This window comes from Diadema antillarum, unplaced genomic scaffold (assembly GCF_040938485.1).
Source record: "Diadema antillarum isolate AM-2024a unplaced genomic scaffold, OU_Dant_1.0 seq00000105_RagTag, whole genome shotgun sequence".
Classification (NCBI taxonomy): Eukaryota; Metazoa; Echinodermata; class Echinoidea; order Diadematoida; family Diadematidae; genus Diadema; species Diadema antillarum.
The window spans coordinates 201,381-222,152 of NW_027271191.1; the positions used below are offsets into that span (position 1 = coordinate 201,381).

The 20,772-nt window shown below is 38.7% G+C and overlaps 2 protein-coding genes across 2 annotated transcripts; both read right to left on the bottom strand.

Moving 5' to 3' along the window:
* Positions 1-3,410: 3,410 nt before the first annotated feature.
* LOC139726946 (tubulin beta chain-like) lies at positions 3,411-6,379 on the bottom strand. The gene is given in 4 exon segments (XM_071637934.1): positions 3,411-4,706; positions 4,708-4,716; positions 5,110-5,445; positions 6,243-6,379. Coding segments are annotated over 4 exon segments (1,344 nt in total). The 5' UTR covers positions 6,300-6,379; the 3' UTR covers positions 3,411-3,764.
* Positions 6,380-11,253: 4,874 nt separating this feature from the next.
* LOC139726947 (tubulin beta chain) lies at positions 11,254-14,659 on the bottom strand. Its single transcript, XM_071637935.1, has 3 exons — positions 14,515-14,659; positions 13,246-13,581; positions 11,254-12,722 (listed from the first exon to the last, which is right to left on the bottom strand). Exons 1-3 carry the CDS (start codon positions 14,569-14,571, stop codon positions 11,772-11,774), a joined length of 1,344 nt encoding a protein of 447 aa, XP_071494036.1. The 5' UTR covers positions 14,572-14,659; the 3' UTR covers positions 11,254-11,771.
* Positions 14,660-20,772: the final 6,113 nt, after the last annotated feature.

The window sequence follows — 20,772 nt, forward strand, 5'->3', positions numbered from 1 at the left end:
TGAGTCCTTGCTTGACAAGAGTCCTACTGACACACAGGTCCTCAGTTATATGGTAAAATTCTTATGGGTAGAACAGGTCCTCAGTTTTTCCACCATAGACGCGTATGTGTGTGTGTGAGAGAGAGAGAGAGGGAGAAAAGGATGGAAGAAGGGCAAGGGAGAAAGAAATTGTATGGAATGAAAGGTTCGCTCCCGATGGTGAACAAAAGGATGAAAATGAGGTGCTACAAATACAGGGATGGCACAAATACTGGGGAAGTAGCAAGTTTTCATGGTCTGTGTTTTCACTACATATGACTACAGATGCAAGCTGCCATTGGCCTAGTCCTTCTTCATTTACACTTGAAATCGAGGCATTATCGTGAGTGCGCCTGTCAAGACCAATCTACAATGAAGAAAAAGCAATGTGCAAACGTTTTGTTGATTTACAAGTTGTACTTATCATTTAAAAAAAGAATGGTTGACTGAGCTGCACAGTGACATTAAAATGGATGAAGAAGTACTCCAGAATACAAAAATGGGAAAATTAAAGCTGTTACCATAGAGGTATATATGAGAGAGAGAGAGAGAGAGAGAGAGAGAGAGAGAGAGAGAGAGAGAGAGAGAGAGAGAGAAAATTAACCTTGTCGAACCATTCAGGAACAGGCTACAATTGTATTCTGCATCTACTATCTGTAGGAAAAAATTGAATACATTGTACATACTGTCACTTGTTCATTGGACTTTACATGTCCATGCATTAGATATTAATGATTGCAGACAACTCTGAGCTCCCTCCTGGTGACATGTTATAAGGATAGGTGTGAATGATAATCATGTTTGATCTGTTAATGATTTTGCTTGATTTTATATTAGTACTATAGCTTTGGCAAATTATTTTCAATTCTCATGGTGAGACATCACAATTTATCATGAGCTGGAGTGAAAACAAACCCATCATCAGCATATTTTTGTGACAAAATTATCTAGTTTTCTTTGAAATTCTCTGAATCTATCAGGTATGATTTATCTTAAAATTTCTGAGAGCCGCAAAATGTTACTGACAAATTATGGTAAAGAATAGTAGATCAGGGAGTCCACTCCAGCTCTACCAGAGGATTTATGCATACCCCAACCAAGAGAGCAGAGCCCCTTCCTCCCCCCCCCCCCCCCCCCCCCCCCCAATCAAGAACAATAACATTCAAACTGCAGTTCATTCATAACTCATTTCACTCACTCATCAGAGACTTAGGTAGCTTGTTGGACCATAATGTTCACAATTTAGTTGTGATAGTTAACTTGAGGCTCTCTGCCTCCTGTTAGGGCATTGTAACCTGCCTGAGGAACAAGTGAATAGCCAAATACTGTAAAAGTGGAAATTTTCGCGGTGTTGAAATTTTCGTGTATTTCGTGCCATCAGAAACTAGCATGAAAATAAAAGCATGCAAATATTTTTGCATGCCATATATTCCAGTAGTTGATGTCTTCATTCTGCGGAATCAAAAACACGCGAAACTCTTCTCACCCAGCCAAAGGCGAAAAATTAGTCACGCGAAAATATCAATTTTTACAGTATTAGTCACGTTATAGAAATGATAATATCATGAAGAACTGGAAATAACATGTAATTTGGATAGACATGCAGATTTGATGAGAGGAGCAATGATTTCCACCAAAATTCCAAACTTATTTTTCACAATGTGATGATGGAGAAATGAGTATTGTATGCAGAGTCATTTTATTTTTATTATTATCATTTTTTAAGCAGAAGTATTCTGCTACCCTTTGAACTGTTAGCCTGTTCGTAATGTGGCAAAAAAGAAAAAGTTAAGGGGACTGTACAGTACTGGTCGAAGTGAGGATTTAGCTTTTAGCATTGCGAGATATTAAAAAACTACTATGAGATGTCAAAGAGCATACAATTCTAAGGGAAATTAAAAGTTTGTTTGATTAAAATCGGTTTTGAAATGACCGAGATATCCAAAAATAAAGTGAAACAAAGAGATCCTAATAAAAGTCGTGGCCTGTCGCATTGTATTATTATTGCTTTTTTGGATATCAGCCATTTGAAAACCAATTTTCATCAAATGTTGAATCCTTGAAATTGCATGCTCTTTCATATTTCATGAGAGGTTTGTCATTATCTCACCAAAAAGAGTTACAGTATTAACTTGAATCCTCACCTCAACCAGTACTGTACAGTCCCTTTAATGGATTGCAACTCAAACATCATTGTTCATATATTCAAGAAGCAAAAAAACCCAGTGGATTGCTGTGTTTGTGTGAATTCAGAGGAGCTAAAAAAGGTGCCAGTGAATGAATGTTGAGAGTGCATGCTCATTGACCTTACTGTGACTGCCTCCTTGTGATGGTCAGTCATTATTGTGTGTTCTTCATTTACCTGCATATGTGCGTGTGTATGCCATACGCGTGTTGATATGCGATGGGATTGACAGAATAGTTTTGACTTCACCTCATTCGTCCAAGAAAGCTCACAATCAAAATACATGTACCGCTACTATTCATTGGGATTTTCATTGTCATCAAAATATCATAACAATATTATTTTATTCGCATGTGGACTTTGGAATGTGATCCCCAACCAAAACATGTTTGAATCTCAATTCAAATGCTACTTTCTGCTTTATATGAAAGCAAGATTTGTTTCTGGAGCATTCTTTATTTTGCGTTGTTCCTTATATGTAACCTTGCAATTCCCTTTTAGTATGCACAGCCTTCTTCAAAGAAAATGTAATATGTGATTTCATGCTTAGTTTGGCAATATGGTTTTATTATCGAGAAACACTTCAACCTCTTGGTACATTGTGGCAATACTGTACATCAGGAATGAACTGTGGTATGAGGTCTGTTAAAATATGTCTTCTCATGTTCATCTATGAATGATTGGATTCATTGTTGAATTTTGTTAAGCATGTGAGACAGTTGACTTTCTTATTCACATGTTAAGTTTCCACACTTCTACATAAAAGCACGTAGATGCTCATAGACTCACACATATACTGTATGCATGCATGCACATGTGAAGGAAGCACACAAAAACACACGCACAAAACGTAGTTTGCATGTTGCTGTAATGGTGAAGGTTGCAAGATGTGGAACGTCACTTACAGGTGTAAAAATTACAAATATACCATCATTCACCACATCTCATAGCACAGATTTCACAGTCACAGCACATTAGTTGTATGTGTTTCCCTACTCAAATTTTGATTTTGTCACAACTCTACAACACACAATTAAAGCACCAGAATAACTACCAGACTAAACACACTGAGACTCGAATTCTACTTTTGCATAATGATTTTATTGCAAATTCAATTCCATCCAGTGAAATTCCATGCATCCAATACTAGCGACAATACAATGACTATCCATTGATAAGAGTAAAATTCCATTCATTAATCTAAATGATGAGGAAATTCCGGAGTTATGTATGATTTGCAGAAAATGACTTGTGTTTTCAGTTTGTTGTTTCGAAATGAAGCTCTTGTTGCACAGTGCACTCCCGTTATAATAAACACAGTTATAACGAAATTCCGGTTACAACGAAGGAAAAATTTAGGCCGCAACATTTTCAGGTTTATGTATTTTTATTGTTTATCTGTTCCGTTATAACGAAATTTCAATGTAACGAAAGAAAATTTCCGGTCCTGAAGGACTTCTTTATAACGGGAGTCCACTGTATGTGTGTTGCAAAGAAATTTACTCTGCAGCTCAACTGCATAGATCTTTTATTTCAGTTCTGCCTGATGTGAAAAGTTAATTTATGCAGCCTCCTCATCGCCTTCCTCCTCCTCGTCGAACTCTCCCTCCTCCTCAGCAGTGGCATCCTGGTACTGCTGGTACTCAGACACCAAGTCATTCATGTTGCTCTCAGCCTCTGTGAACTCCATCTCGTCCATGCCCTCACCAGTGTACCAGTGGAGGAAAGCCTTTCGCCTGAACATGGCGGTGAACTGCTCGGAGATGCGCTTGAAGAGCTCCTGGATGGCGGTGCTGTTGCCGATGAAAGTGGCAGACATCTTGAGGCCACGTGGTGGGATGTCACAGACTGCGGTCTTGACGTTGTTGGGGATCCATTCGACGAAGTAGCTGCTGTTCTTGTTCTGGACATTGAGCATCTGCTCGTCAACCTCCTTCATGGACATGCGGCCACGGAAGATGGCAGCAACGGTGAGGTAGCGGCCGTGACGGGGATCGCAGGCTGCCATCATGTTCTTGGCATCGAACATCTGCTGGGTCAGCTCTGGGACGGTCAGGGCACGGTACTGCTGGCTGCCACGGCTGGTAAGCGGGGCAAAGCCAGGCATGAAGAAGTGAAGACGGGGGAAGGGAACCATGTTGACAGCCAGTTTACGCAGATCAGCATTGAGCTGGCCAGGGAACCTGAGGCAGGTGGTGACTCCACTCATGGTGGCAGACACAAGATGGTTGAGATCGCCATAGGTTGGGGTGGTCAGCTTGAGGGTACGGAAGCAGATGTCGTACAGGGCTTCATTGTCGATGCAGTAGGTCTCGTCTGTGTTTTCAACCAGCTGATGGACGGAAAGAGTAGCATTGTATGGCTCAACAACAGTGTCCGATACTTTGGGTGATGGCACAACGCTGAATGTGTTCATGATGCGGTCTGGGTACTCTTCACGGATCTTGCTGATGAGGAGGGTTCCCATTCCGGAGCCAGTTCCACCACCAAGAGAATGTGTCAAGCTGGAAGCCCTGCAATTTGATTGGAGGAATAGAAGTTTAATGTTATTGCTCGACTATCTTTAGTATTATGTCATAACAAACATGTGTTTACTTCAGTGGGAATATCAGTGATCAGAACTAAAATTAGACTGTTAAAACCTACTTTGGAATGGTTTGCATGCACTGGAAAATTACACACACACTACAAGAGAAAGACATAGGGAAAAGAGAAAAAAATCGTACTGTGCAAAACCTATTGCCTGAAATGAAGTCTTCTGGTGTCTAGTAGTAGAGGCCAACAGAAAATATCCATCAATTGATATTTAATGAACAGTATAAAATACAAAACGCTATGTTGTAAATGGGCTACAGTACAGTGTGTTTATGAAAAAAATAAATAAAAGAAAGAGAAAGATTGCTTACCTGAAGACAGTCACAGCTCTCTGCTTCTTTGCGTACAACATCGAGGACGGAATCTACCAGTTCAGCACCTTCTGTGTAGTGACCCTTGGCCCAGTTGTTTCCAGCACCACTCTGCCCGAAGACGAAGTTGTCTGGTCTGAAGATCTGCCCAAATGGTCCAGATCGCACAGAGTCCATTGTGCCGGGCTCAAGATCGACGAGAACAGCACGGGGCACATATTTGCCTCCAGTTGCCTCGTTGTAGTAGACATTGATCCTCTCCAGCTGCAAGTCAGAGTCGCCATGGTAGGTGCCGGTGGGGTCGATGCCATGCTCATCTGAGATAACTTCCCAGAACTGTAAAAATCAACCATTAACATGAAAACATTGATTGATCACTCATCAGGTTCCACTTCTACATTAGAGTAGGCTATAACGTTAGAGATCGAGGGAACAAGCATAACGCTGGTTAACGGGTTAGAGCTAGCTAAAATCTAAAGTTAGATTAAACATATAATAAAGATAACGTAGAGTTCTAACCATGTTACATTTCTTATTGACTCAGCCCGTCCTTCTGCAATAAAAAATACATTGTAACGTTAATGTTAGGCCCTATAAAAAATGTCTATTTCTTACTGTCCATTTGAATTTCACAGAAATTTCATACCGGAATTTTGCAAAAGAGAAATGAATACCCTCTAATCCAGGGAGGACTGCAACCGGTGCATGCCCCCCTTTATTTTTTGTTGAAACAAAAGAAATAAAAAGGAAAAAATGGGGAAGGGGTGCGTGCGCCCCCCTTTAATTTTGTAAACGCGCCCCCTCTTTACAGAATTCCTGGATCTGCCCCTGTATAACAGCTCGCAGCTGTTTATCTAGAGTCTAACCGTTACAGTTAGTTGATTTTAGCTGGACCATCAGGGTATGCTGTAGAAACATTTAAATATAAGTTTGTATGTAAATGTATGTTTGTTAAAACCTGTTGAAGTTAGACATCTAAAAACGTTTAACATGTTAACTGTTATTGTTAATTGCCACTGCATTGGCATTGGAATGGAAATCTCGTAAATTTCGTCTAACTTTAACACTATTGAAACGCTATAATTTAAACACTCACACAGCAACACAAGTTAGATCATGGAACATTAATTTACCTTGGCACCGATCTGGTTACCGCACTGTCCAGCTTGGATGTGAACGATTTCACGCATGTTGAGGTAGAGTTGTCAAATTCGAGTGAAGAAATCGAGGTAAAAAGTTGTGCAGGTAAATAGCTGCAAGCTCACGTCGTGGTGTGGAGTTAATGGAATTTGAAAGCTCTTCGAGTTTACACGTCCTTTTTGTACGCACGCCCTTCACAGCTGGTCACCAAGGACAACAAACAGTGAAATGTTTTGACTCCATAGTAATAAGACTATCGCGCGCACGCTCAGAGCGCACTTATTGTGACGTCTTCTAGGAACCTGTGAACCTTGTTAGGTTGCTAAGAAGGTTGTTAGTCTTGGAGACGCTCCACCACTAGTGCAAGGTGCACTGTGCTGGCTCGATGGGGCCGGGCGGGATTGATTGGCCCACGTTACCCGTTGATTACATTTAAACGCTAATAATCCCCTCTGTGTTACTTTTGTATGATTTTTTTTTTTTCGGGGGGGGGGGGGGGGGAGGAGGGTTGAATGGGAGGCGATGATAACTTTCTTGTTTAATCTGGTATCACTTGACATACAAACTGCATTTCGACGTTTGCCCCCAAATTTTTATGTAATTTTGAGGTGCACATTACGATGCCTGCAAGCTACATTATATTTTTCTGTCATTTTGCATCTGACGACGATTCTGCGAGGATCGAAAGCACAGGCTCCTTTTGACTCTATTTTTTGTACTTTTTGCTATACTATTATGATTTTTTATTATTCTAATCTGAAGTTTGGGTCAGTTCCGATCTGTATCATCGAAAGTATGCACTACTGTAACTTATGACTTATCAACAAAACGTTTTTCTGTTACATAAATGCCACAAATTGATTACAAATGTATGCTGATCGTTTCGGCATTATCGTTAATTCAGATTAAACTAGTAAAATGTCCAATGTTATCTACACGATCACAATACTCAACAAGGCTCGAAATATTATGAGCGTTGACATGAGCAAACAAAAATTGATTTTTTTTTTTTTTTTTTTTTGTGGGGTGGGGTTGAGTGGGAGTTCTCCGACGCAACTAGCTATTGTCTTCGCCACTGATAATGCCTGAAGACCTTGGATATATGCACTATACTGGATATATAGTACATGGGTTAAGTATAGGCCGGTCAAAGTCAATGCAACAGCCTGTTATAAATAGAAGCACTATTGCTGTGTAGCCTGGGATTTAGCAGGCAGTGAAATACAATAAAGTACTAACCAAATGATAAAACGACATAAGAACTCGATTTGTGCGGTTACTGTATATGTATTTAATTTGATGAAAGCCGTGCGTGAAAACCTTAAAGGCATCCGGGAGTAATATTTGTTTGTTTGTTTGTTTGTTTGTTTGTTTGTTTAGGGGAAAGTGGGAACACATTTACAGATGGGAGCATGGTCGTGACGGATTAAAAGTTTTTTAATTGGTCAGCAGAAACTTAAAAAGAATACACTACACTTTCTGATACAAACGATGCCAGAACTCGGCAAGGAATACACCTCTTCGACACTTACGCTTAAAATACAGAATCAGAGAAAAATTCAGTCGTCTTCATGCACTTTATATTCCATTCCACATATTACAGTGGCTCTATTGTAATTTCGTGAATGCCGTACGAAAAAGTGGAAGACAATTGCCTGAAATAGCAGTGCCGTACTCGTACAAAACAGTCTGGCCAACTCAAAGAGATTTTCTCCTTCCCACCACACTGGGGAAAATCTTTTTGGGCCAACTCGGCATAAAGAGATTTTTCTCCTCTGGGGAAAATCTCTTTGCAACTCGGTTACAGTAAATAATGTAGTTTTGATGACATGCGCCATCTACTGTTTGAAACAAGTGAGGCGTTGCCATGGTGCGAGTAGCGAGTTCGTTGGTGCAACTAATCCTCTCGGTACGTGCCGATGCCAGAAGGTCGAAATGGCTTAATGTAATTTACACGTCGACCTTTATATCCGCGTTTATCTGTGTTCCAATATCAAATGCTCATAATATACTAGTACGCTTCAATCTCTAATATTGCCTATTGCCTGCAGCGAAGGATCTGGTACTGTTCCTTTGCGTTTATGTTTTTTTAACTTCGTCGTAAGAAATTCACCGCTGTAATTCAAAGGTCGATCCAAAATGCCATGGACGTACAGCTTACCTTGCACTGATCTATAGAATAATCATTCTATTTTTCATAAACACATTCTAACTTTTGTATATTTAATCGAAGAGTTTGGTCAAGTTGCATTTGTAATTTACCGCGACATAAAATCCTGGTAGTTATACCAAGGAGGTAAAAGGCGAGGATGGTACAGGCACAGGTACCACCTCCTTGGTAAAAGTGTCTGAAACTTTTATGCTCTTGTTTTGTTTGTTTGTTGCGAAGCGCTCGTGGGGGGGGGGGGGGGGGGGGGTAACGAGGCAAGGGGAGTATTGAATACAACTGCAAGAGTACAGTGTATATCATGTCCCACATGAAGATGTGCACTTTACATGCATACAGCGTAAATGTTCCTGAAGAGGGCACAATATGCTCCTGTGGGTTGGCAAGCGCATCCTTCCTATTTTTTATCTTGATATCAGCAGGCATGAGTGAGAATGAGTGAGAGTATATTGAACGAGGACAAATAACGATGTTCCATAATTTTTGGACACTTGCAATTATACATCCTGAGCTCATGCTATCACGGCCTTCTCAGTTTTTATACTACCCTGTAAGTACATAATGCATGATAGACAGACCATATCCATAATTATCTTATCAAGGAACTATCGCAGAACTTCTTGATGTTACAGACATGCTGTAAAAGCAGCCCAGTGTGCATGTTTCTATCATTTTGTGTTATTATTGTCTTCATATGAAGGTAGTTATTGTTCTTAAAGCCACTGTTTACCATTTGGAGCAGGGATAAGTTTTAAAAAAATGCTCGATTTATCACATACATATATTGTGATGCATAAGTATATTGTAGTTCAGTTATGTATCACAAAACATCCTGCCATAAATAAATTTGGCAATATAGCCACTAACATAACAATATAATTGTTTAAATTTCTCAATATACCATATTGTAGACGGTTTACTCTTGAAACGATAAATAGATAAAAATATTGTTCACATTTTGTATATTCAACAATATTCTAAGAAGAAATCTACTCCAAAATATTGTTAATTTCATAAGAAAGGAACAGAAAGTCCCTGCAGAACAGTGCAAATACTGTATGATCTAAATCGAGGAAGAAATAAGGAAGTTATGACATTCTGAAATTTCAAAAATTTTCGGAAAATACTTATTGACCAGTCGTCATGAATATTCAAATTAGTAAGTTTGATGTCATGCCCGACCGAAAAAAAAATCTCAGTTCAGGTGAATAAATATATAACTTGCTAACCCCCCCCCCCCCCACACACACACACACACACACACACAGACACACACACACAAACCCAACGAAACAAACAAATGTTACTTTTGATATACAGATATTTTGGTGTTTGAATATGCTTTTATCTGTGCTGGTTAGCTAAAAAAAAAAAAAAAAAAAAAAAAAGATCATTTTTCCGTATTTCATAATACATTGTATTAATGTTTTCCGAAAAATGTGAAATTTCAAAATGTCATACATTGTATTTTCCTTACTTTTTACCCTTTTTGGGCCATTTTTGGAACGCTCTATAGGAATTTTTTCCTCTCTTCCTTTTACTTATTCTTAGGGGCGATTTTCTCTTTAACTTCGTGTTCGAGATTATGACCCCCATGTTCATCAAAGTTGGGATAACCATGTGTGTCATGTACCCGATAATCAACGTACATTTGAAAATGGAAACCCAAAGGCCACTTGGGGAGCCCTCAAATCCATCTGATTTTAACAATATTTTTTGATTAGAATAAAATGTGCCAGTTTATTCTCATATAGAATAACCATATGTAATTTTCTTCAGTTAAAACTTTTTGAGCAACTTCAATTACGTAAAATCCGAAATGAGCACAAATGTCATAAAATTCCTATTCTCTGTGATTTAGTACATGTATACATGTAAACATGTACAGACATCGTAAGGGCTACAATGCATGTCATTTGTGCTCGCTCATACAGCAAAAAAACTACATACCATGTACAAGAAATTACGCACAACCCAAAGTTCAAGGTGGCGAGGAAGATGCATGTACTTTTAGCGATTTTGTAGTAGGTAATGTAGATCCAATTTTTTGGGGAAAAAAACTGATGTGTACACAGCTGTGATGAGAAACTACCTGTGCATTCTGTACATGTACTTTACAAGCATCCAGGCATGTAAACTTTTTTGTTCAGATGGAAATGCGGAAAGTTTACACAATCATTGTACATGTATGTGCAAAATGTGCAAGTTTGGTGTAAATACTTTTTTTGCTTCCCACCACACACACACACACACATACAACCAACACAAACATGCACACAATGAAGTCAAAATAGAACACTGAGCACACCTTTCTGGATAGGTCTTGGTACATACAAATGTATAAGGCTAACAAGCTTTGTCAGTGTACAAATGTTGATCAATCTTTGTGGATGGATGTGCATGTGTATTATGCCAAGAGCATCTCTCAACATGTAACATCTGTAATAAAGGGACAGATCTTTTATCAGTTTAAAATTGTCACACTATTCCCAATAACAAAATTTACTAACATCCTTGAACTTAGTTTTAACATCAAATACGGTGCATTTGTGTCATGATCACAACTGACAACTCAACAAAATACTGAAACTGTCTTCAGATAAAGTTTGTTTCTGGAAGTGACAAAACCATTACGCATCCCATTCACTTGCCATCTCTAAACAGTACACACTCCATTCAGTTATTCACACCACATCATAAATGGGTATTACGCAACTAAAGACATGGATACATTTTTTTTTCTTCTCACAAACTACACATTACAACACTTCACTCAACTATCACTCTCAAAATAGACACACATAGAACTGAAAAGTGGGCACTTGGAAGTCTTAAGATTGTTGTAAAATATATTCTATTTCACTGTAATTCTATGAAATTTTGAACCAAATTCCAGGTGAGATTTGAACAAGTTAATCACTTGCCAAACATTTGTTTTGAACCAAAAATGTAATAAATCACATTATTCAAATATGTAGCATAATCGTTTCTAAATAAAAACTCTTTGGCTGGCCTGCTTGAAAAGTATCGTTGAAAGTGAAAGTGGTGGAGCTATCCTTCAATGGAAGGCCAAGTTGAAATCATGATTTTTTGGTTGAAAGCTGAAGCTCAATATATTGTACTTGAACAATTTGGGTCGCCAGATGTGGCATGTCACGAATAACTGCTTATCCAGTGGAATGAGATTTTGATCAAGTTTGTCAAAATAAACAGAATTTGGCTTAGGAGATTTTCATTAGGCATTCCAGTTGTCTGATAAATAAAGGTGAGTGTGTAGCAGCAGTCTGCTGTCCAGAAATGGGGCTTTGTTACTGTCCAATGACATAGAAGGCATCCAGAGTTCGTGTCTCATAAATTAAGCAGCCTCCTCATCGCCTTCCTCCTCCTCATCAAACTCTCCCTCCTCCTCAGCGGTGGCATCCTGGTACTGCTGGTACTCAGACACCAAGTCATTCATGTTGCTCTCAGCCTCTGTGAACTCCATCTCGTCCATGCCCTCACCAGTGTACCAGTGGAGGAAAGCCTTTCGCCTGAACATGGCGGTGAACTGCTCGGAGATGCGCTTGAAGAGCTCCTGGATGGCTGTGCTGTTGCCGATGAAAGTGGCAGACATCTTGAGACCACGTGGTGGGATGTCACAGACTGCGGTCTTGACGTTGTTGGGGATCCATTCGACGAAGTAGCTGCTGTTCTTGTTCTGGACATTGAGCATCTGCTCGTCAACCTCCTTCATGGACATGCGGCCACGGAAGATGGCAGCAACGGTGAGGTAGCGGCCGTGACGGGGATCGCAGGCTGCCATCATGTTCTTGGCATCGAACATCTGCTGGGTCAGCTCTGGGACGGTCAGGGCACGGTACTGCTGGCTGCCACGGCTGGTAAGCGGGGCAAAGCCAGGCATGAAGAAGTGAAGACGGGGGAAGGGAACCATGTTGACAGCCAGTTTACGCAGATCAGCATTGAGCTGGCCAGGGAACCTGAGGCAGGTGGTGACTCCACTCATGGTGGCAGACACAAGATGGTTGAGATCGCCATAGGTTGGGGTGGTCAGCTTGAGGGTACGGAAGCAGATGTCGTACAGGGCTTCATTGTCAATACAGTAGGTCTCATCTGTGTTTTCAACCAGCTGATGGACGGAAAGAGTAGCATTGTATGGCTCAACAACAGTGTCCGATACTTTGGGTGATGGCACAACGCTGAATGTGTTCATGATGCGGTCTGGGTACTCTTCACGGATCTTGCTGATGAGGAGGGTTCCCATTCCGGAGCCAGTTCCACCACCAAGAGAATGCGTCAGCTGGAAGCCCTGCAATTTGATTGGAGGAAAGAAAGCTCCATGTCACTTCTCAGATACCTTCAGTGTTGTGTCACAATTTACATGATCACTCTTCACTAGGGGAAAAAATAAAATGTCGCTGATCTGCAGTAAAATTAGAAAGACCACAGAAAGTTTAACTAAGTGGATACTTGGGAATGCTTTACATGATTAGATAATTTAACTTCTGAATTCACACACATGAAAAAGGAAACAAAATGCCTTAATGAAAAGACTAAGGGGAGGTACCTGCAGAAACTGATTTTTGCTCTAAAATTAACATATGCACACAAAAATGAATGAAATAATGCTTTCACAAGTCATAAGACAATTTCAGTTGGTTACTAGCCAGAAAAAGTATACTGACAGTACGTCAGTAGATCTAGATTATCAAGACAATAAGTTGCAACTTCCAAGAAAGTAAGCTGCCCAAGGAAAAAAAGAAACAAGGGGAAAAAAAGGTATCACTTCTATTTATAAAGATCAGACTTGACTCTTATTATCAATTGCTTACCTGAAGGCAGTCACAGCTCTCTGCTTCCTTGCGCACAACATCGAGGACGGAATCTACCAGTTCAGCACCTTCTGTGTAGTGACCCTTGGCCCAGTTGTTTCCAGCACCACTCTGCCCAAAGACGAAGTTGTCTGGTCTGAAGATCTGCCCAAATGGTCCAGATCGCACAGAGTCCATTGTGCCGGGCTCAAGATCGACGAGAACAGCACGGGGCACATATTTGCCTCCAGTTGCCTCGTTGTAGTAGACATTGATCCTCTCCAGCTGCAGGTCGGAGTCGCCATGGTAGGTGCCAGTGGGGTCGATGCCATGCTCGTCGGAAATGACTTCCCAGAACTGGACAAGTAACAATGGAAAAGAAAAGTGTTACGAGACTCTATCCCTATTTTTTTTTTTTTTCATTTTGCAGTTGCGTAGAACTTAGACTAGAACAGTCTACTTGGAGGTCTACTTATATGCCGGTAGTTGAAGCCAAATCATGCAGGGGGCTCAAACTGAAGAGGGAGAACTCATTACCTGGTACTCGTCCAGGGGCTCAGAGCAAGACATCATCAGACAAATGACCACGATTTCTAACATTAAAGGGACAGTATAAAAAAGTTGACTGGTTGATATTTCATAAGACTAGGTTTCTCATTATTTCACCCAAAATATTAGAAACCCAAAATCGGGTCTCAACCAAAACTGTACGATCCCTTTAACTGTTTGAATTGCATGCTCTTTGACATCTCCACTCTCGCAAAACGTTAAAAGCTAAATCCTCACCTCTACCAGAACTGTAACCATGGTAACTGTTGATGTTAACGTTACACACCCTTTGCAAGTTTAAGTTCCTCACACATTTCTCACCGGTAAGCCTAATGTTAGTAACAAGTTAACAGGACCTTGTATTAGGACCATACAACTTGGCACGGTCTCATTTTTCAATGTAGCAAGTGAGGCATGCACTGATGCAGTGAAGTAGGCTATACAAGTAAGTAAACGTTAGGAATTGACTACTTCATTTTTAATGCTGTTAATTTACATGTGATTTATTAGGGTAAGAAATAAAATTGGGGTAGACTAGGCCCCCTAAAAGTTTCCGCGTTAGACTCAATGCCAAGCCCAAGAAGAAAATCTCAACACTGTCACGATAGATAACGAAATGTGTAACGTTACGTAGGGCCTATCGGTCGGTAGAGATGAACTTGAAGAGCAGCATTATCAGGCCCAGCGATAACGTTGACAATCAGTGTAAATAAAATAAAAAACAACGTAAATCAAGCTTACCTTGGCACCAATCTGGTTACCACACTGACCAGCTTGGATGTGCACAATTTCACGCATATTGATTTGTTACAGTATGATAAGTTATTGGAATTACAGAGAAGTCGTCTTCGTGGCGTCTTTCTCGCAAGCGATGAACTTCACTAGTGCGGTACTTTCGTTTCGAATTAAAAGCATCGTGTGTGCATAAGCATGCCCGCCCGCTCGCACACGATCGATATTCATCCGCATGGCAACGGTTCTGCATAATAACCCAGGGATATCTCAACAGTAAAAGAAAATGTATGCAAAATATGAAATAAAACAAGTATAATTCAGTGTTGAACTTCACAAAAGCAATAAATAAGAATAAATTAAGATTCTCATGATTAAATAATGGGTTTTTATATCTGAGAATAGTCATAATGAAGAAAGAAAACATAATCCTATCATAAAATGATATGAACTTTCTGCGCTGGTCCCTGATACGCTGGAAGAGTATGAACCAATCAGATATGCCGGCGCTACTAAGGCATCGCCTGAAAAGCTATGTACACTCTGATTGGTCAATATTTGCCGCCCCTATGGCAACTTGCACCTAAACATCTCCGCTGAGTAAATTTGTAACGGACAGAAAATGACTGCCACAAGGCCAAGGCACCATGGCTACAAGCATGTAAAGTACTAGTACAGTACTTAGTACATGTATCAGCAACGCGTCAGTGAGCAGGGAGTTTGGGGAGTGATATCGCTCAAAGATGACAAGATAATCGTACATGACCTCAACTGCTACTTGCAACAGATCTTTACTTGTCTTCCGGCTTACGGACATAGGTCCTAGACCTATATTATTGTAGTTCATGTCGAAAATCCAAAGTTGACCACATTAGTCATTTTGTAATATGAACCCTAATTCTAACTTCGGGGGGAAAAGATATACAATGTACGTGATATATCACATGATATTCTCCCCCATTCGTGATAAGAAGGAAGAAATTGACCCCGTGTCGCCGTAATTTAACACTGGAGTAAAAATGTATAGGCCTAATTACCAACAGTGGACATGCTCATATAACAGCTATAATCAATCGTCTGTTACTAATATATATATATATATATATATATATATATATATGATATATGTATATGCATCAAAATATGAAAGTTCTGCGTCGGTGTGTAGTAAATAGATATCAAGAGTAAAATCAGTCGTATAAACACCGCAGGACTCAGCTGGAGCGAAAAAAAAAATGGACTGACGTTTCGGTCAAAGACCTTTATCAAAGTAAGTCTGAACACAAACAATTTGATAGCATCAAATTGTTTGTGTCCAGACTTACTTTGATAAAGGTCTTTGACCGAAACGTCAGTCCATTTTTTTTTTTGGGCTTCTGCGGTGTTTATACGACTGATTTTACTCTTGATGTTGTATATATGTATATATATATATATATAATATATGTACATACATATATTATATATACTACATATATACACTGGACAGCAAAAGAAAGTACCCACTTCTGTCAAAGGCCGCACACAAAAATTCAACCGACTAGAAATAAACAATTTTTGTACACAGGTTTGCTACAATGCCCCTTACCCTAATCACATGCACATAAGCAAGTGAATGTCTTCAACAAAGAGGAACTTGACATGCCCAGCATTGTTGGTCACTAAATCAAAAGTCCCACACAAAAGCACTTTCCACCACGCCTAAATGGCCACTGAATGGACAACACTTTAAACAACCAATATGTCAAAGTGAACACCTGTTTTGTCAAAATGATGTTAATGAGTGTATTCTGTATCTAAGGATGCTATCCTTCCTAATTATGCTAATTTCTCTTTAGACTGGACATTAATTTACTCTGGTCTAAGCAAGCTTTCATCAGGAAGATTATGCCACGTCTTGTAAGGCTTGTAAGGCTTGTAAACAAGGCTCATTCTGTTACATTTTGTGACTTTTGATTCAGTGACCAAGATGCTGTGCATGTCAAGTTCTTCATTGTTATGAAGACATTCACCTGCTTATGTGCATTGTGATTAGTAAGGGGCATTGTAGCACACTAGAGTCCTGTGTACAAAATTGTTTATTTCTATAGGGGTGAATTTTTGTGTTCGGCCTTTGACAGAAGTGGGTATACTTTCTTTTGCTGTCCATCAGTGTATATTGGAGCTAATACATGAATTCGCACCATGTTTATATATATATATATATATATATATATATATATATATATATATATACATTTATTTATTCATTTATAATATATATATAATATATATATATTTATATATATTATTTATCATTTTTTGCTGATAGAATGATAATCCATCGTTCAATATGATTAAACCGTCTAAATGCTACCTCAGAATCTTAAAATAATGTCTTAGCTCTATATTTGCAGAAAACCCCATTCAATTCGGTGATATACAGCGGTCACAGAAAAATGTGGATTTTTGTAAAGCATGTCATGAGTCCAAGTTTAGCACTTGGGTGCTCTTGGAAATTGTGTGAACACAGTGGACAGAACTTGGAGGGAAGAGACTTCTGACATGCATGCTCCACAAAAATAATATTGCTAATTTCTCCTTGACCAATGAAGCAAATCTTTTTATAATGGGGTCTACTGAAGATGTGGGCAATGAGTTACACAACTGTACAATGTAGTTTCATACCGTTAAATTGTATACTAGTATTGGATTGATTCACTATTTCAAAGAGCTCTAGATCGTTGCGGGAGATATCGTTGTAATCTTTTTGGGACATCGGTACAATATTATACTGGATGTACTTTACGTATAGCGTATACAGCAGCGATTAATCGATCTGTTGAATGTTTATAGACCTACAACTGCTTTTAATTACTTCAATATACACACTACTAATTTTGGTGACGTGGTTGATTGCATTATAAACACAAAATAATAGGATAAACAACCACAAACTTATGATTATACCGCCATTTAGCCATTGCGATTATGATTATCATATTCTGTATAATCAACATTTTGTTCTGCTGCATAAACCAACAGATTACACAAACTACATAATCTTATGCTGTTACTTATAATTTTACTGTCGCTCCAGTGTACTGATACCTCAGTGACGTACGGTATAGGTACCAACTATAAGTTGTCTAACGTATAGAGCACAAACATGTAAGAATCAGTATTAGGGCCTATACGGTTAAAGTGATGGAACGTGCATGTAGTATCTTTGGACGATTATACGGCGTTCACGACATTCATGCGAACCTTTATACATGTTAACATCTGACTTGAAAAATAGAAACGCTATAGAAAATAATTGATTTTTAAAATCCAATACATAGTAATAGTAAGGGAGACTTTTAAGAGCATGTATAGCCCCATATTCAGAAGGAAGGCCAATAGCTGCTGAATTATTGACCGAAGACACAAAATCGTATCCAACTATACCAAACCTATTGATGTTGAGAGGACATCGTATAAATATAATCTCATTCATTAATGTGATTGCATCTAGACAGCCGCTGCTCAGTAAAAAAAAATAAATAAATAAATAAAATAAAAATACAAAATACAAAAATTCATATCTCATTCCCATTTTCATTCCAACACGTTTCGTATTTCATGCTCAATTTCAATAACCGCTTTCTTTTGTTGGGACATTAATTGATTTGCTCTGATAAATCAAAATCGGCCTAAACATGGAATAGATTGTGAGATTTTTCACGACGGAAAGCGTGGACTATAGATAGCATGCCCCGCTGGTAGACTGCACTCTTATAATATAACAGAGGAATACCTATAATAGGAGGTAACTCATGTAAGCCTAATTATCACACAAGACATCTCCTTGGGGATACTCCCATCATCTGCCTCATGCATGCAATAAACGCAGATGTTGTGGCTCACTGGACATACAAGCAAGACCATTGCCTGATATCAATCACGAGGTATATCCCTTGGTATATCTTCGGGTGGCATTTTACGTCGTCGGTCCCTTGGTTTCATGCTTATAGTTTATTCACATGGTGGCCACCTGTGTGGGGGAATTGCGGTGTTAACAAAATAAAGTCGATATTGTTATTTCAAAAACGTAAGGTAAGACTTATTACCGGTTCACACTACTTAGCACACACTGAATCTTTATTTTATGATTTAAAGACTCCCATTCTGATATACAAACAGCAATATTTATGTATAAATATACATAACAATCAGCTCCCTGATTTGTTTAAAGACATATATATTTCAAATTATAGTATTCATTCATATCCTATACACCGTCCGCAGCAGATTATCATTTTGGAAAACCCTAAATTCATTGTAGCTCAAAATTCTATAAGACATCGTGGTCCAGATGTATGGAACTCATTGAAAGATGACCTTAAACGCAGTTCTTCTTTACAATGTTTTAAATCATCTTATAAACATATTCTTCTCGCAATGTACCACTCGAATTAGAAATTACGCTTTTGTTTTATAGTCCCCAACTCCTGAACACTGTATCTTATCGCTTTTCTTCTCTTCTCTCTATCTTCCTATTCGGGTACCTTATTCTCGGGCTTTGTTTTATTTTATTTTATTTTGTTCTGTCCTTCTTTCGCCTTTTTACATTCCACCTTGTGTTGTCCTTTTCCGTTAAATGACAGTTAAAATAATTTAAAGATTTACTCTATATTTTGTTCTATACGTGTGTATAATTGTTCCGTTCCTTCCTTTAGTTAAATTTTAAAAAAATTGTTATAAGGCATGTTATGTGCAGAGGCCGTTGTCCAAGTCAAGCGTTTTGCTGATAATTGATAACGGTCTCCTCCACCTGTACACTTAAAGATCGGAAATGATATCTATAATTCACATGATTATATATTTGTAATGCGACATTTTGTTTATATTTTCATGACTTGTGAATAATATGTTCGATATTGTCATACTTATCTTCTGTTACGTACAAATGGAGAAATAAAGCTTACTGAAACTGAAACTTCAAACACATACATTGATTTGTGTGCCATGTGCCATGCAGAACGTCATTTACATCACCAGGAAAGAGGTGGATGAGCAAAAAGCATGCAGAGAAGGAGGTACCTCCTTGCTTATCCATTTAGAACTATATAATTTATCTCCATCTCACTGCTTTCACCATGGACCTTATCTAAGGTCCAATACAGTTCTTTGCTATTTACCAAGGAGATATAGCTCCATTCTTATCTACCACAATGAGTATACTATAAGTGCATGCATTCCCCTATAACGAAGTCCTCGGGACTGGCGGGTTTCTTTCTTTATATCAAAATTTCGTGATAACCGAACAGTGAATTATGTAAAGAAATATAGCTTATAAAATCAAAGATATAGGTCTATAGATCATAATTCTGGGACCTCAATGTTAACCTCGATCTTTTCAACCGTGTTCGTTATGAGGGGAGCACTTTACCGATCTTTGCATACCACCCGTCTCACCTTGTCGCCGAGCATTCTTTGCTGGTCATTGTTTTAATGCCAAAGAGTGTTGCAAGTAAGTTGACCGATGCGATTTCGTTGTTGAGACAAAAATGCATAATACACCCAACCAAAAGAAGAAAATTACCGAACTTTCCAATGACTACTTGCACTTTAGATAAACATGCGTGCATGTATATTATGCTAATGATCAACTAGAGAATTCGGCGTTGAACTTTTAAAAGTTTTGATATTGTACTCAGACTTACATGTATATAAGTAGTAGTATAATACGGGACTTTGAAGAATAATAATGACAATCTTCCGTCCAGTGATGCCAATAATGATAGCGTTACAAAGATCAAGATCACGACTGGCAACCAAATCTGCAATGGCAAACTTAAATCCCCATAATTCTTTCAAAATCTACGTTATTTTCTTCAAAAATGTTCTCTAAATATGGGATATCATGCCACATCAATATAATCTCCATCGTGGTAATCTTTATACACACAAAGTGTTAAAGAAATACAGTTCGGAAAGCACATCATGGATGATTGGCCTATTATTTTACCTCATGTCAAAAATTTATTGGCACACACAATATGGATGGATGATTCCGTCAAGAGATTCAGTGATCTTTATGTTGGTGCAATAGATATTTCCTTAAAAATTTGGGAGTGTCAAAGCTGTTGACCATCCTTATTTCGTTGGCGCATATCCCAAAGACTGTCATTTTAAGAGACAGACAGAACTTTGAAATATTTAAACTTTCTTTGAGAAAGGCCTTTATTTTTTACATTCAGATATTGCTTTAATTCTTTAAATATCATGATGAAATTAAACCCT